This window comes from Cyrtonyx montezumae, unplaced genomic scaffold, assembly GCF_038088225.1.
Source record: "Cyrtonyx montezumae isolate F1298 unplaced genomic scaffold, pur_monq_1.0 scaffold_21, whole genome shotgun sequence".
Taxonomy (NCBI): Eukaryota; Metazoa; Chordata; class Aves; order Galliformes; family Odontophoridae; genus Cyrtonyx; species Cyrtonyx montezumae.
In genome coordinates, this window is record NW_027071948.1 from 1,737,316 (window position 1) to 1,754,867 (window position 17,552).

Below are 17,552 nucleotides of genomic sequence, written 5' to 3' on the forward strand. Positions count from 1 at the left end.
TTTGTTTATGCTTCTGTCCACAGCACTGTGACAGCCTGGCATTCTGGGTTTGGTTTCGGTGTTATTATTTTGTCTCAGGTTGTGGTTTTGGTGTTTTTTGTTGTTAGGTTTGTGGATTTTTTGTTGTTGGGTTTTTTTTTTGAGTTTTTTGAGGGAAGGACTGTAGCCATCCTTTACTTTGGTCAGTTGCAAGTTAGATGAACAGGATTTCTTCTTTAGCAAATCAAAGGTTTGCTGAAGATTTGCAGTCAAACTACAGAAAAATTCATTGACTAAATCTTTAGAAGAAGTCAGCAGGGTGTGTAGCTGGTGACTGCCTCCCAGGTGGAGAAGCAACTAATTTTGTCCAATAACCCCATGTGATTATCTCAATTGGCTTCAGGGTAAGGAGTTGTGTCAGGTGCACAACTACCAACTATTACTGCTGAAGTAATTAGATTAGACACTGCCTTTAGAATGTATGCAGCCACTTTCTCACTAATTACCCTAAATAACCAGCCACTGTATGCTACAGGGACTGGGTCACTGCTTTTTTTCCTGTTCTTTAATAACTTTAATCTCAAAATCATGGATTACTTTCTTATGATTTATATTCCATAGGAACTTGCAACGACCATTTTATCTGCTGGATTTATTCAACCATTTCACTTTTAGGAGTAGTTACTGACCCTGAAAGGCAGTGATAATAGCTAGAGGAACTGACTGGATACTGAAAGGAACCCTGATGGCCTTCAAGTATAAAAGGAGATGCACAATTTTATAAGCTTTCTGAGTAAGATGAAAATTGAATGTTTTAATTCAATATATGAGACTCAGAAACTATGGTAAACAGCAGCACACAAGAGCTGTTTGAGTGTACATAACTAGTTGGAGGATGTCAGTTTCTGTGCCTCTCAGAAGGGTTTTGCTTCTGTAAAACTCAAAGACTTAGTAAATAAATCAGTATAATTATACCAGTTCTTCAGATGATGCAATGAAATGACTCAAAGGTTCACCCCCAAGTTTGTGGCAAGAGTGTAGTGCAGAATCCAGGTGTCCCCGTCCAGGGCCAGACTGATTAAAACTTGCTGGAAAAAATACAGCTTGATGACAGTTTGCACCTTCCATCTCTTGACTGGCAGAAAGTGCTTCCATTGTTACAGAAATAATCCATGTGATCCTAAGCCTGACTTATGATGGGAGGGTATTTTATATCACAGCTCGATTCAGGATCATTAATTTTTCTTCAGAACATTCTCTTACTTCAGTGATATTGAACAAATCTCTTTTTAAGTTATGAATTTGTGTTAAAATGCTCTTTCAAGTTCTGGTCATGTGAAATCAAGCCGTGTGTCACAGGTAAGTAAGGAGGGAGGGATATGTCATCCACCACTTGTTTCCTCCTCACTGCAGTTTTAACTGTTGCTCATCAGCCATGCCCATCTTCCAAGCCCAGCACAACTCTCGTTTACAACTTGTGTCTTGTTTAATCTTGCAGGCACCAGAATCCTCAAAAAACACTCCAACCCCAAAGCCAAAACCCAATGTTTCCCTTTTAAAGTGTCTTAAATATGTATGTTGTTTTAATCCACATCCCAATACATTTACTGTGCTTTTGTGATAAAGGTTAATTATGAAACTTGTATTTGTTGTGAATTCTGCCTTCATTTGCTGAGGTCCCTGGAGTTATTCACAGAAGAAAGTGTTAATTTGTATGAGTAGGGTGAGAGGATCCAGTCTTGAATTAAGGAGCATGTCTGAGTACCCATAAATTTCAGTCAAATAAGGGAAGCAGAGAGCCCTAATGTTATGTCAGCCTCTAAGTAAAAATTGCAAAAATGTCCAAAGTGACTGCATGACTTAAAGCCATTTATGGCATCTTTGAACTTCACTCAGCTTTTTAGAGCCAGAGACAAAAAGGAGAGTTTCAGAGGCACGTGGGGCAGACTGTCACTGAAACTAATAGAAGAAATTCTGAAGTCCTTCCTGGAAATTGAGTTTCAGTTCCTTCATTACCAAGCACCCCTGAAACTTCTGGCGATCCAACACAGAAAGGCTGAGCTTGCCCTGAGCCACTTTCATCTGCTTTGGGGCCTATTAAAGTAACAAATATGCTTCAGTGTTTAAACTTTCATTAGCTTGGATCTGAAATGTAATGCCGTCATTACTAACAATTCAGTAGAATTCTATGTAGTATATTTTATTTCATGCTGTAACTAAGAGCACTGAAATGTTTTCAATACTTTACCTAAGACAAAGGAAAATTCAGTAAACCTCCACTCACTTCTTCAGCCCCTTTACTTTTATCATGGGATTTTTGTGATTAAAATTTCCAACTTTGCCACTCGCATTAAAGCTAGACCAGTCCACAGGAGGCCAGGTACAGAAAATCACTTGTGTGGAAGATAGGAATTAGCTGTTCCACTAAGAAAAATGAAATGCTCTGAGTGTGAGAAGCTAAACCTGCATTACTCACCAACCCTTCAGGTGGAGAAAAACATGGCCGTTTAAGATTCAGACTTCTGCAGTTATGTACATGTGAGATGTTGTCTTGTGGTAAGAGTGGAAACAAAAGGAGCTGGGGTTGTTCAGCAGAGTGCAGTTATTATCAAATCAGACTGGTAGCAGACTGTTTCTCTTGCTGCTTTAGTGGGAGTTGATTGCAGGAGTTTCTTGACTAGAAATGTCTCAAGATCGTGGGAAAATATTTTGAGATGGTACAATACAGTTTCAGCAAGGACTTCCCAGTGTGTAGGTATTGTTCAGTTCTTAACTCTTCACAAAGTTCTGGGCTTTTTACATTGTGTAGGCAACCCAGTATATAACATTGACTGCTGCAAAGGCTGCTGGGAACACTGCTCTGGCATATATATCGATGGTATCAGCATCAATGGGCTTAAAGAGGGACTTCAGACCACTCTTTTTGTCCAGTTTCATCTCTTGCTGCTGCTTAGTCTCTCCAGTCTCTATTTCTATTGTGCCATATGAGCCAGGCAGACTTCTGGGGATTCGGTGCTGCCTGTTGGAAATGGCCAGCTCCTGGTTCACACCAGCGATGGAAAGGGAAAACAGAACAATGGCATTCTTCACATTTATCTGCAAAGGGAAGAGAAAAATCTGTAAGAACAATTCATAGAGCAATGGTACTTCATGCAGACTATCCATGATACTGACATGGTGTAATATGAGAGTGATAAATGGTACTTATCATTTGCTTTGGCAGAAAGACCTCTGAAAGCTTCTGTGCCACCACATCTAAGCTGGCTCTAAATGTATTTTCCAAGTGTAAGTCTTAAGACAGACTTTGCATCTCTTCTTATTTGTTCTCCTTTATTCTCCATTTCTCATCTTAAATACAGCAACAAATCATGCAAGGACGTGTTGCAGTTAGTGGAGTGCTCACTGTGCATTAACAGTTGCTTGCTATCTTAACGTGACAGAAGCACCGGAGTACTGGAAAGGGTGTTAGATAATCTAATATAGGTTCTGTTCTCCTATGAAAAGCTGGACCTGATGGTTTTTGAAGGTCCTTTCCAACCTGGGCTGTTCTATAATAGTGATTCTACAAAAACAATTTACTTCCACAAGGAGAAAACATTGCAATGCTGAGCCATATTTTTTTTTTGCAAATCTTTTCACACTACTTGGCTTACTGACCTCTCCACTCTGCCTTCTCGCCTTGATCTTGTTCTTCTGCTTTTTCATGTAGTCAGCATTGAAATGTGCAAAAGCATATTCTACCAGTGCAGCGAAGACAAACACGTAGCATATCCAGAAGTACACATCAAGTGCCTTGATGGCAGAAGCTCGTGGAAGCGAAGATCGGGCACTGACCATCAGTGTAGTCATTGTGAGAACGGTAGTTATACCTGCAGTGTGGCACGAGAAGGCTCCTTTAGGTTTCATAGCACACCCTAATAAGAGTATTTACCGATCTGAAACTGTGGAATACTTTTCACAATAGAAAACCCTTAACAGTATGGTTTCTGACTTTCCAAATGGGATTCAAAGAGCTTGTAAGGACTGTACATTTGTATGACTACGGCAGCTTTGAACATCTTATCCTTGGTTTTCTTCTAGTTAAAAACAGAATTACTCTCAAAACCTTTTGGGTCTGGACTTGCAGCCCTTACTTGGGAAGCAGACTGTCAAGCTCTAGGAAGACTTTGTCACATTTCCAGTTTCTTCGGGTCAGTTCTTTTATATGACTGCCTTACCTTCACCACTGCTCTTAGCTATCTTTAAATGTTTGTGTTCTTTATTGGGGTAGCTGCTCTGATAGCACGACAGAAATCAAAGCAGGCAGGAAATATTTTAAAGGACCCTCTCAACCGCAAACTTAAACACGGTATTCATAAAGGCATCTGAATGGAAAATGGTACAGCAGAGAGCATAATTACATCAGCGTGCCCTTTCCTGTTAGATCCCCAAACCATCCATCTTACCTAATGACACCCTGGCAGGCACAGCTGACTGACTGATCCAGAAGGAAACCCACGACATGGCCACCAGTAAGATTGAAGGGACATAGGACTGAATGATATAAACACCTCTATTCCGTCGAAGGTGGAAGTGGAGACTGAGCCTGGGAAACTGACCTGCTGACACAAAGTGGAGGCAAAGAAAGATTCCGACAGTGTGAGCTGCAGATATGGAAGGTAATCTTGCATTTCAGATGAGCATTTCCTACAGTGATGCAGATCTACGATCTTAAACAAAATTCTTTTGGCCAGGGATCACAAAAAGCTTTTATGAATCTTTTTTGATTAGTCCTCATAAACCCTGCGAGAGGGTTTATGCAGTTCTCATCAGCACAGTTAGCTAAGAATAGGTCAAATGATTTGTCTCAGGTCATATCAATGCCAGATCTGAAAATATAATCATGAGCCTTCTCAAATAACACTATTGCTTCAAAATGTGTACTGTCTTATCATCTGCTGTAGAAAGTCCTCCAGATACTAAAATTAGATTTTTTAAAAGGCCAAGTTAATTTCAAACTCAAAAAAGAGCTTAGAGGAGATGTGCAGCATAAATGAGGATCTGAATACATGAAAGAGGATGAAAAATCAGCAGGAAAGAAATGACTCCAATCTTTTACAAACATTGCAATAAAGCCAGTGATATACATACACACCACTGACTTGTACTGGGTAGAATTAGAACAATCTGACTGTATGTCATAAGCCTCACAACGTTAGGCCTAATGGAAATTTTCCTTATCCGAAATTGCAAATTAGGTCAGGAAAATGTGAGTTACACCTTTTCTGTCAGACTATTCCATGCAGTATTTTTTCAAGCATATGGAGCTGAAGGATAGAACATGCTATAGTGGCAACCTGAAAGCAAAAGGTTACCAATTTTTGAAAACATTAGCTACAGAAAATTCGTATCAGAAACCTGACAGATTATTTAAATGAGTTACTTAAGAGCAGAGATTTTCTATTATAGAAATAGATTTCCTGTATGAAAAGAACGTCAGATACTGTCCCTGAATTGAAGACAGATCCTGTTACCAGATTTGAAGTTCATCAGTTCTGTTGTAAACTGGTAATTAGTAATTGTGAACTGAGCAAGCTGCAGCTTATCCAGCCCATGGATCTCATCCTGGTTTTCTGACCAGTGGTAGACAATGTCCTCTGAAGAGTAACCATCTGCCAAAAGAAAGCAGATTAAGTGCAAAGCTTGGGGAAGAAATTAAGAGCCTAGAGGACTCGTTGTGGTAGTGCTGTAATTCCTCTGCTACATTGATTTTCATTGGTCCCACTGCAAACATGCTGTGATTCAGTCTAGATAATTCACTATCCTGGCAACATCAGTGTTCCCAGGTTCCCATCAGGGGTAGCTTTCCTACAGGGAGAATAATCCGAGTTGATTTGCACTGATTACCAATATGTGGTATGGCACAGTGCACTGCAGTGTCATGAGAAATACCCGAACTCTGAAAAAGCTCATGTGTGTGCTCACAAGAGCAGACTAACTGCTGCTGTAGCTCAAACAAGGCTACTTGCTCCAGTTAGAGAACAGCAGGGTAGCACAGACCCATGTCCATTCTCAAGTTAAGAAGCTATCTTCATAATCACCGTGTATATCAGGCAATTGATTGCTGTAGTTTGGCACGGCTGTCAGCTCAAAAGAGGTACAGGATACCAGGGACAGGAAAGAAGGATGGGAGATGCATGAATGAATTTATGTAACATGCAAATCCATAGGAAATCAATCTTTGCTGGTGGTGGTGTTAATGCACGACTTGCTACAAAACCACTTTGTTCCTTTTTCCTTGTTTGTTGCACTGACATCAGAATCCTCAAATTCAATTAAAAACCTCAACCAGCACCCAAATTCCCTGCAGAACTTGCAGAGGGAGAGAACTGATTGCTGGTTCAGTGTCTGCTGCCTCTACATTTGGTGATTACATAAGTAAAACTGTAGATTGCTATTTTTGACAGGATAAAATGGTATTGTGGTTAATTGCCTAGAAAACAGTCAGGGCTAAAAAATGAGAAATAGAATCTTAAATTGATAGGCCAGTGCTTCTGCTTAGAAACCACTGCTCATATCTCTCGAGCCCCGAGGTCCTCCTGATGCAAAAACCACAAAAGGCCAAAGTCATTGCTGTCAATGGGGTGGCCTCTGTTTGTGTCAGTAAGTTTCATTCTTTCCCAAGTGTTAAAGCTCACGAGAATAACATGTCATGGTGATCCTAAATAAAGTGCAGATTGGACAAAATATACATTCACTCTTCGCTCACCTTTTTGAGCACAAATGAATTGAAGCCAGTCCCTGAAATACTCTGATTTTCGTGCAACAGATGGCTATGCAAAGGTTAGGCACGATCCCATACATTAAAAATAAGCAATTCTCTTTTTCCTGTGCTTTTTTTTTTTTTTCTTTTTTCACAAAGGGAAAATAGCACGCCACATTTTGCCAGTGGGCTTCTCTGCCTTGCTGGACTTGATGGAAACATCACTAATGCTAGTGGAAAGACTGCCACAATTCCACTAGGCTTTACATAAGACACAAAGTTCCAGGCATTTGTCTTCAGTGGGACTGTAGGTTGTTCAGCTTCACTGAGTTAAATCTCACATCTTTGAGTTGGTGCCAAATGAGTATTGAGAAATCCAAAGACCGACACACAGAATGAAGGGATGCACATTTGCACCCTTTCTTTCTGAACCCATTACATTTCACTGATTAAAGCATAATCACTCCAGCAAGTTCCCTCAAGCTAAGCAGCATACATGCAGACTTTAAGCAGAATTTAGGTTATATGAAATGCTGTGCTCAGCCCTTACAGCTCTCCAAGTCCAACATGCATTCCTGCTCGTCCATTGGGTACTTGGAGAGGTCCATGTCACATGCCACCGTTGAGGTAATCCTGTCCCAAGCAAAATGAACACCAGTTAGTGGCACACAGATAGAGCTGTGCACTTGCTTTTTCCTTGAACTCAAAGACTACATGGAAAACTGAAACCTTAATATTACAAATACAACAAACTATTTTCAAAATACTTACAGCAATTGTCGTTGCTAAGTATTTGTGAAGCACAGAAGTTTGGGGCTGGGAGTTGAAGAAAAATCAAATGACTTATATAACATCAGAGGATGCTTCAATGACTTCTGATGACAAAGAAGACTTTCTGAGTCAAGCCTGCTCCCTTCCACTGCCCCTGAGTTCATTTCTTCCTTAAGGATGGCTTTGAACTTAGAATTTCACATGTACACATATCCATTTTTAGAACAGTACACACTTACAGTAGTTACTGAGTTCTAGGAAAAGCGCTCTTCCAAAGTGAAAAACACTTCCTTTGTTTTAAATTAATTGTTACTTTAGGAAATTTTCCAGGGAAAAAAAGAGTGATGACTTTTATAGTCTGTTCAGAAAGTTAACACGTGGCAGAGGACACTTGCCCCCCGCCCTGCTTACCTTATGCTGTATAAAATGACTCCATCTGGCTGCAGCCTGATGAGTTTGTTTTCCACAGTCACGTCGTGGAACCAGGCAGACTTGGCGTTTACTATGAAGGTATCTGGCAGCCAGAGCTTGTCCACAAAGCGGCTGTCCAGCCCCAGCGTTTCGTTGGTGTGGTTGTAAGACAGGCGCTCGTCTCGCCAGCTCTGGTGCAGAAACACTGTCATGGTGTACTCCTGTGATGGGAGAAATCCCAGTTACCAAGCCATGCTGAACTAAGGTGATAATGCCTCAGGACTGGGTCAGAAATAGTTGAATTAGTCTGAAGTGTTCCCTGTGCACAAAGGTATCTTTATGCTCTGCCCTACAACTGTCCATGCATTTTAATTTGTCGAATACTTTTACCTTGGATATATAAAAACTACTCAGTGTCCGTGTTACAGACACTGCCACAGGAGTTGCATATGTTGTACTGAGGAAAATCCATTTATGTATCCCCACAAACAGGAGGATTTTTAAAGCAAAACTAAAACAATCAGGTGAAGTTATGAATCTGTAGTAATGGGAAAGGATGGAGGGAAAGTCAAAGTTCTGCATTTCAAGTTCGATCTATTGTGTTTCAGAAGCGCAGTCAATTCACAATGGTTGGTTGTGACATTTGTAAGTTGTTACAGTCCATTGCTTTATTGAAAGGTCTCCATGTGGAAAAGAGCCACATCTCACAGTTAATGCTCCCCTCAACTTTTGGGGGGTGAAAAGGAACATGAACAGCAGTTGGAGCTAATGCTTCAAACAAGGCTGATAGTGCTGCTCAGTGCCAAACTCACTAACTCCCATCAGAAGTCTCAGTGACTTACACAGATGTAGCCAACTTCTGCCCAAAGAGAATCTGCCTGGGTCTTAAGATGCAGTGTCTGTTCTCTGTGATATCTTCTGACAGTCTTTCTACTCCGCACATGTTGGGGATCTCCTGTCTCTATGTAACCCTCTGCACTTACAGTCACTGCAGTACAGACATTCACAACTAAGTGTAATTCACAACATACCATGTTCACTTCTGAGATGTGGTCAATGCTGGCTACCTCAATTGCAAGAGCAACGTTAACAGGAGGACCTGTGAAAAAATGTTTGAATGACATCATTGACATCATCATAGCTGAGTATGTAGGTGCCCACAAAGACTGTTAACTCTTTCATAGAGTGAATTCACAGTGGTATTTTCCATTGTGTCCTTGGTTTTCAACGGAACACTTCCCTTCAGTGAAAAAGAAAATGAAATACAGTCACAACTACTGAAACTTATGTGATCTCTTCCAGAAAACATGACATCTGGTTTAACATAAGACACTTCAAGCAATCAGAAATTACTGCTGCAGTGTGATCCAAAATGATCTTGACTTAGACAGCAGTGGTTTAAGAGCTGTGGCAGAAGAAGGCTGCACTGATTGTGTTGCACAATCTGCCTTTTTTCAAATGGCACAATGAACACTTTGCTTGCTACTGTTTTCAGGATCCAAGTGTAAGATTAACACAACTTTTTCATCACGTAGAGGATGAAGTTCAGATAAACATCAGAGGGTAAAATAATCATAAGAAATGAAAGGCAAAACTTCAATTTCTCACCTCCAATCCCAGGCCTGAAATTACGTGCGTACCCTTTCATCAAATCATCCAGGTTGGGTAACCAGGATATTTCAATGTTGGAGCCTATGTAATCTCCGATATCAGTCATAGCTCTAGGGAAAGAGAATTGGTATCTTTTAAATCTTGCCCACGTTTACAGACATGAAAGCAACAGCAAATGGAAGGCACTGCCCTCTTTTACTCCATGGCCACTGGCACTATAACCAGCAAAGCATGGGTGATGCTTCAGAAGAACAAGGCTGTCTACAGGTAGAAGACCATTTCAGATTTTTTTGTTTAAATCAAAACATATTCCAGGAAGGAATGCAGCTTCTTTCTGCGAGAAAAGAAATCACTTTCAAAAGCATTTTCTTTTTCTTGAAGAAAAAAGTTTTAGGAAAGCAATGGAAGCATAAGGAAAACCAGGATACTTTGTACAGTGCATGAAATGCAGCTGTCTGGTAACTGGATTGAGTGGAGGAAGAGCAGATCAAGAAAGGATGGATCTTTTCAAATGCACTGTGAAAAAGAGTAAAAATTACTCAGCTGGAGTTTGGATTTAACATCTCTGCTGCTGCGGAAAGCCCCGTTAGCCCTCAGAAACTGGAAAAGCAATGCACAGTAGAAGGTGTTGGGGTACCTGTACCATGCAGATATACGGCCTAAAAGGAATTTTAGAAGCGATCAACAGAAAACAGTGAAGCATGGAAAGAGGCATCCCCGCAGTCTTAAGTAACACTGTCGATATTCCATAATCTCTTAAAACAAGGCAGGCTCCAATTCTCTTCAAAACGGAGCTGGCAGGCTTCATCTGAAGCAGATCTGTGCCTGCTCACATAATCCCTCTTGCCAGCGCTGTGATTGACACAACGGGAATAGATAAATGAAGGACTGTGACAACGTCTACCACAACTATCTGCAAAGAACTGCTGGTGGGCTGGGAGGGGCATGCATGTGAGTGCAGGTACTGTACTGGAGCTGTTTTAGGATTTCCCCCTGAGGCCAGCAGTAAATATGGCATTTGGGAGATCTATGTCACTAGTAACAGAAGAGGAGCTTGTTCAACACTGACGAAAGACTGCAGAGTAATGCACCATAAATATATTCTGCCTTGGTACTTACATAATTTTCTTAGAGTGTTCATGCGACATTGACCCAAATAAAGCACATGGTTTTCCTCTCCAAAATATGCCAATCCATGCATTCAGCTCAGCACGTGCCATTACTTCCAGCTCTTCTGAGTAAGGATCTTGGCAGACTCGGAGCCATATAATTTGGAATAAAATTATTGATTTAAACAAAGGCTTTGAAAATTTATAATACACGTGGTAACGTTTTTTTCTTATTCTGTGTCACATCTCACCAACCACACAAACGCTTCTTTTCATCAAACTGCTGTTTCCTATGTGCTTCTCTTTCATTCTTCCCAGTGTCAGTTGGTACTTAAAGAAAACTATTGTTTCGCAGTACTTTGCAAGATCCAGGTGCTCAGGTCTGGCTTTCTGCAGCAAGACCCTCAGTGCAGTTCACTTTTGTTGCAGCTAAGTTCTTTAAAGTGCTTTTAAAACCATGCTCAGTCAGAAGGCGGCTGCAGTACACGGCCTGTCCTGCAAGGCTGATCTGTGAGGGTGGGAGAAGCTTCTGCTTCCTCCGTGCACAGTGCCAGGACAGTGCTAGGTACCAGCTATAAAATCAGAACACCATCACAGCAATCATAAGGACTGCCAGGAGTCTCATCTTTTTTATTCAAAAAGCATTTACAGTGTGCAGCAGTTATCCTCTGTCAGTATACTCCTGTATGGCATTATGGAGAATCAGGGAGCTGAAAGGAAGTTCAAAGGACAGAGTTGGGTTAAAAAATTGTGGGCCATAGCTTGCAGTGTTTTAAGCAGATTACTATCTAGAGGGAGTTTTACTTAAATATCCATGACACAGTTAAAAAGAATCTGGTTTCTATTATTAATAAAGCCTTAAGGTCAGATCAGTGTAACAAATCTGTTGAAGTTAGCAGAGCTATATGCACTTAACACCAGTGGGAGTTATAGAAGCATTACAGCTGAAATGATTTTATGGCTAGATGAGCTTTGTTTGCCTATAGTACTGGTTCATTTTTAAATTTGTACAAAATAGCAACAAAAATTACTCAGTTACTGCTGTTCTCACAATTAGCATGGTGTTCATGAAATAGCTTCAAAATACTCTGAGAGAATACGTGAATCAGAATAACCTACAGTTTCATTACAGGCAGCAGTCAGTGAGTTAACAAAAGCTCTTGCTAACGTTAGGCTCTTTTCAGGAGGAAGAGCATCCACACATCCAGCATGGTGTGAGTGCAAGTTGTACTTGTGTCAGGCTGAAGTGGGTTCTTCGGGTCTAAAGTTATTGTAGGTCCTCCTGCATCACCCAGGTCCAGTGCTTTAAAGTGACATGAAGAGTGGTGGGAGGATTTCATTCATCCTTCATAAGCAGTGGGGATTATGTATGGCCTTAAATATTGCTCATGTTTTTTTTACCTGAAGAAGGAAGACCAGCGTAGAAAATATTCATCGGAAGGGATTAACTTTTTTGTAATGTAAGCAGGAAAGATTAAAAGAAAGGAAACCACTAATAGTGGAATTAGCAAATTTGCTTCCTAATGTAGGCTGCTGTCAAGCTTGTTTTAGGAAGAAAAGGAATTTGTAAAAGCAAGCTGTTGGTTTGTAAAATCCAAGGGATGTAAGAGCTCATCGAAAAGCTTATCTGTACATTGCACCAGGCCAGAGCAGGATGCCTGGGTGGCTGAGCAGCATCCTCCTGTGTCCTAATGTCACTCTGGAAGTCATTCTCAGATCTGAAGCTGAGGAAGATGTTTTTTTATCTCAGCTCTCTACACACGTCTCATTTCAAGTGGATAATTTGAGAATATATTTTCACCCGTACAAATCTGGAGTTTCAGCATTGTGAGAAGTTCAGCAGAGCTGGCTGTTAACAGTAGAAAACAGATTACTGCTGTTAAAACTATAAAAAAAATAGTTCCCTTATATAGTAGACAAAGAAGAGAGGAAATGGCTACTGGTAGGCCTGGGAATAAAGTTCTTCTTTGCCTAACAAAACTGTCCTTGTCACAGGTTAGGAAAGTAGCTCTAAGCAGCAGATCTCAAAGATAGAGCTAAGAAACTCATCTCCTTTATTGCTGTGTTCTCAGTTCTAGAATCAAAATACATATATACTAGCATCCTTCAAGCTGACATCTTTCTCCCAGCTGCTATGGGACCAAGGCATTCTGTTCATCTGGAACGATCTGGAGAAGCATCAGTCAACTTGGACAGCCTGTCTTTTAAGATGTGAATGTTAGGCTGTCTTCACTGCCTTCTGAAACACTGCTTGAAAATGGTCACTAGATAGTTGCTGTACTAATCTTGTAGTTTGAAAGATGGAAATACCAGTTTGACTGATACTAAGGACCAGAGTAGAGTGTATTTCCTTTTCTTTGAGATGATCTTTTGGGGGCATATGGCCCAGGTGTCACTGCCACTGAAGAAAACTTCTTTCTTGAGAAAAAAGACAAGGAATATCCAGCAAGGTCAGGGAACAATCTGGCTTCTGTCAAGCTCCAGGATTATCCAGAGCAGTGTGTGTATCCTTCCCATCTGCCATTCCTGACTCTAAGTGAGACTCGCTGTAAATATGTTCTGTATTTTGAAATGTAATTGAAAAAGCATTAGGCTTAATTCATGGCAACCTTTTGAACATCAAAGCTCCATCAGAGGCTAAAACTCTCTGAGTTTTAAGGACAGAAAATAGCCCACGCTTTGCATATATTCATGTGTTAAAGCTCCTCTATTTCCATGACTGAGGATGGTACACTACAGAAGAACAATTGCATGCGAACGTGTAAAAGCCATTTAATATAGCAGGATCCTAAACATGAAAGATACACCTATTGTTAATTAGAGATCTATTATGAGACTTTAATTATTGCAGCATCCAAAGCATATCAAACTCTGATAAAATAGTCTTTCCCCAAAGAGCTGGCAATCACAGAAATGTCAGATTTCCTGCCACTTATGCCTCAAGCAGCCCAAGAAATACTTCTCTTCCAGAGATGTTCACCTGCAAACAGCTCTGGCTTATGCAGGATGTGCTGACTGAGGTCGAATCAGGCTCATTCAGACAGAGGCAGAGGAACTGCGCCAAATGCAGCTCTCTGAAGCACTCTCCTGGGGTACTCGAACGCACCATGAGGAAGCAGGCTCCTCTGCCAAACCTCAGCATCACTTTAACAGGTGGCTTTGCCTTTGGGACACGTTATGTGGTCCCACCAAGTGCACAATTCTCTGAAATGTTCCTCTTCTTTGGCATTTTGTGTCACTGTGGCGGCTGTGGATCACACATGGGGAATTTCACATTTTGGATGTCCTCTGTCACCAGAACCATGAATCAAATAACACTTAGAAAGCAAAGTCAGAGTGGTAAGAATGTCTCTTTGATAGCATAGCCCATTATTTTAAAACCACAGCACCAGTAACACACTGCTCCGTGTGAAACTCTTACAAAATCAAAACAGATCAAAAAATCCTATTCCAGGACGTTAAGAGAAATAGGAAAGTTAATGTGCTCATGGGGCTCTTACAAGAAGGATTATTTCATGCATCAAAAGCCACCTATGTGTGAGTAATTTTACTGAAGCAAAGGTTAGAATCTGTTTTAATTCCACGTAATAAACTCATCCAGAGGATGCTTGCAAGCAAGATGACTGACTTTACAGGATTAAACAGGGCTCTGCAGAGCCGTGCTAAACCTGAGTGTCAGAAAACTGTGTTGTACTGAACAGAGCAGCTTTCTTTGGATAGTGGATGTCTTACACTTCAGCATATTTGGAAAAGCACTGCAAGCTGAACAGTTGGAAATTCAAAAGCTAGAATTCGCCTTCCTGTGCTCTGTGCCATGAGTCTGTGCATTGCTAACAAACAGCACGTCACTGTTGTGTAACTGGGGGAAGAAAACCAAGTAACAGGCAATCAACCCCGTGCAACTTATCTAAGAAACTACAGGCTGCACAGAGCCTGGCAGTTCCTGTGCCTGGAAGCAGGTCGTGAGCACAGGAGCTGGGAGCACTGACTGTCTCCTAACATTCTTTTTTTTTTTTAACATCCAGACACTGCTTTTCAGACAAAATCTTTAGTCCTTGTCCAAGTTCAGACAGTTCAGGATCACTGAAATTATGGGCAACATCTTGATGCCTTTTGGTCAAAAGCATTATCTTCTTTTCTGCCTTCAGTGTAACACTGGCTGGCTTCAGAGCACGTAGGTGTCAGGCTGCGGCCCTGGGCAGCAGCCCAAGGTCATGGGATACATCACTGTGTCAGTCCTGGCCAAGAGCAGTTGACTTGACACCTCCTCTAATGTCAGGTCCTTCTCCTTCCCAACGAGGAAAGATAAGATCTCACTCCTCAATTCCAAAGGCCACGTCCGCATCGTTCCATCTCTGCTTCTTACACTGCTCTGAAGTTATTAACAGTGTCCATAATACAGAAGTGGGAAGACCCCTTTAATTTCACAGCCACCCGTGCTCTGGGTGATGTAGGCATGTTTTTGCATGCAGCAAGTCCTTTTTAACTCCCCCTCTGCTTTCATTGCATAATCTGGCAAGCTTTTTCCAAATCCAGCCTCCAGATCAGCAGAGAATATATAGAGAACGTAGCTGGTTGCCTAGCTAACACCTTCTGACTGAATGTGACTGAGAATCGCAAACATTCCGCTTTGGAATTTATTATTTCAGAAAAAAAAAAAAAAGAAACGGTGTTCTTCAAACTTTCTCTGAGATTTCTGCCAGCCCCATCCCCTCCGCCGGAGCACTGATGACCGCGGCCGGCACTGGCGCGGGGTGGAGGGGTCACAAAGAGGGGCTGCCCCCGATTTAGAGCGAGTGCCGCGAGGAAAACTCTTCCCCGGGCTCCCGCTCGAAGTGCGCCCCTCAATTAACCCGCAATTAACCCGCGATTAACCCGCGATTAACCCGAGAAACCGCTGCTCGTCTGCCCCGGGTCCTCCCGGCCGTGCGAACGCGCCCAGGGCCCCGCGGTACCGCAGCTTCGGGGCAGCGAAGGAGCGAACGGGAAGGGGCAGCCTTACCTGATGCACCTGTGCTGCTGGGTGCACAGTAGAACCAAGGCAGGAAAAACCCAGGTGAGAAATTCCATTTTACTCCCACGTATTAGATCGCGGCGCACGAAACCCAGGCTCCCTGGCTCTCTGGGCAGCTCCGGAGCTCCGCCGGTGTTGCCATCCTTCCTGCGGCAAGTTGAGGCTCAGTTTCAGCGCCGTATCGCTGCCCCCGCGGCGTCGTCCGGCGGAGCCGCTCCGCTGCGCTGCGCTGCAGTGCCGGTCCGCCCGGCGCGGGGCTGCCCCGCCGCGCTCCGTCCCGCGGGGAGAGCCGGATCGGGGCAGCGGGATCGGCTCAACAGCGCCGCGCTCCTCCTCCGCCCGGCCGCTCCGCGGGCTGCCGAAAATAGCCCCTGCAATTACAGCTCCATCCCACCCAGCGCGGGAGAAAGAGAACTAAAAGTGTTCCCGACACTGCGGGCGCGTCCCGTGCAAATCATCGCCGGGAGGAGAACGAGGAGCGAGGCGGCCCGGGCTGGCTGCGGGAGGGAGGACGCGGGAGGGCCGCCCCCCGCCCGCGCTGAGCTGCAGCCCCGGCCCTTTCCCCGCGGAGCAGCGGGCGCCGGGGGCGGGGGGATGTGCCCGGGACGGGGGAGGCTGCGATCTCTCCGCTCCCTAAAAGCTGCCCCCGACTGGAGGTGCGACGCCGAAAGCGGCAGTGCCCGGGGTGTGCGAACTTCTGCCTCCGCGCTTTCATCGCTCCGGATCGGTCGCGTTTCGGGACCGGGCGGCACGGGCTGCGCTGCCGCGGGCTGCGGGTCCAGCCCGAAGGTCAGACGCGACCTTCTCCATCTTCGCTCTTTTCTTCTCCCCTCCTCCTCCTCCTCCTCCTCCTCCTCTGCTTTTTGATGCTGTTCAGTCCAGAAGAGCAATTTTAAAACCAACCCACAAAGGAAACACTGTGTAGGAGACATTTTAAAGAAACTGTATCGTACAGCAAAAATGAATGCGTGGATCCTTTAATCCAATGGAAGGATGCCCGCCGGGGTAAGCTGTTCGGTTTCCCCGTTTTTATGGTCGACATTTTCTTGTTGATGAATACCAATAAATGGCAACAAAGGGATGATGGGTTGAGGCAACAACCAAGGTGGCTCAGAAGAACAGTTGTGCACATCATCACATACTGTGTGCAGATGCACCCATGCACACACATACAGGGGCACATGTCAGAAATGTGTAAGAATGAGGTGGGGTTTTATGTTCTTTGAGACCTTTTCTCTGCACACCACATTAAGTCACACCTTCACCCTGGGGTGAAAAGACCTACGTGTAGGCTCTAGCAGTTGGATGCTGGATGAAAACTGCTTTGTTAGAGCACGGAAACCAAAAGATCATTAATGGAACCAACGTGATGAGATTCAGAACAGAAAGATTTTGTGTCTCTATATCTGAGCAGATTTACACCTTTCAGGATATTTTCAGTTGACATTTTTTCCTGCTCTTAAGGCTCAGTGAGCTGTGTACCTACTCTGAGAATTCCTTGGTACCACTTTTCTCTGTCTAGACAGCTGTCATCTAACTTACCAGTAAAAAATGAACACACATTTCTATGTCTTCAGAATACATCTGTTAAAATAGCAAAAGTCAGCGGAGGTGATGTGCACACGTAGGGTGGTACACACATGTGTGCCTAGAGGAAGACCGTGGCAGCTTATGCTCTACAGGGCAAGATGCTGCCAAGAATCTGACCACTGGAACATGTGCCACTGCAGTGGTGATCCTCTAGAGGAGTCATTACCAAAAGAGCTGTTTTCCACGTGTGCTCTTCCAGCTCCTGCTGCCTTGGAGTCCAGGAGGAGAGCTGTCTGCTCAGTGCACTGAGGTTACTGCTCACAGCGTCTTCCATGGCACTGTGATGGGAATGTGTTCAGCTTCAGGATTGTGATAATTTTTTGGA

The 17,552-nt window shown here is 43.2% G+C and overlaps 1 protein-coding gene across 2 annotated transcripts; it reads right to left on the bottom strand.

Annotated features, from left to right (window-relative positions):
• Nucleotides 1–1,304: 1,304 nt before the first annotated feature.
• GABRD (gamma-aminobutyric acid type A receptor subunit delta) lies at nt 1,305–15,831 on the bottom strand. Of its 2 annotated transcripts, none has more exons than XM_065737921.1 (9): nt 15,626–15,831; nt 9,512–9,624; nt 8,935–9,002; nt 7,904–8,124; nt 7,272–7,354; nt 5,493–5,630; nt 4,425–4,577; nt 3,637–3,848; nt 1,305–3,075 (listed from the first exon to the last, which is right to left on the bottom strand). In XM_065737921.1, the coding sequence occupies exons 1-9, from the start codon at nt 15,691–15,693 to the stop codon at nt 2,776–2,778; spliced, it is 1,356 nt and encodes a 451-aa protein (XP_065593993.1). In that variant the 5' UTR covers nt 15,694–15,831; the 3' UTR covers nt 1,305–2,775. The 2 variants fall into 2 exon arrangements, with proteins under 2 accessions (XP_065593993.1, XP_065593991.1); XM_065737919.1 differs by having other exon boundaries at nt 4,425–4,580.
• Between the last annotated feature and the right edge of the window lie 1,721 nt (nt 15,832–17,552).

Excerpts from the sequence above, each read along its gene's own strand:
- GABRD (XM_065737919.1), bottom strand. The coding sequence starts at position 15,693 with ATGGAATTTCTCACCTGGGTTTTTCCTGCCTTGGTTCTACTGTGCACC. Across the intron at positions 9,003-9,511 it reads TTTCAGGCCTGGGATTGGAG|GTCCTCCTGTTAACGTTGCT; the intron begins GTGAGAAATTGA and ends ATTTTTTCACAG. Across the intron at positions 4,581-5,492 it reads ACTGATGAACTTCAAATCTG|CAGGTCAGTTTCCCAGGCTC; the intron begins GTAACAGGATCT and ends ACTTTGTGTCAG.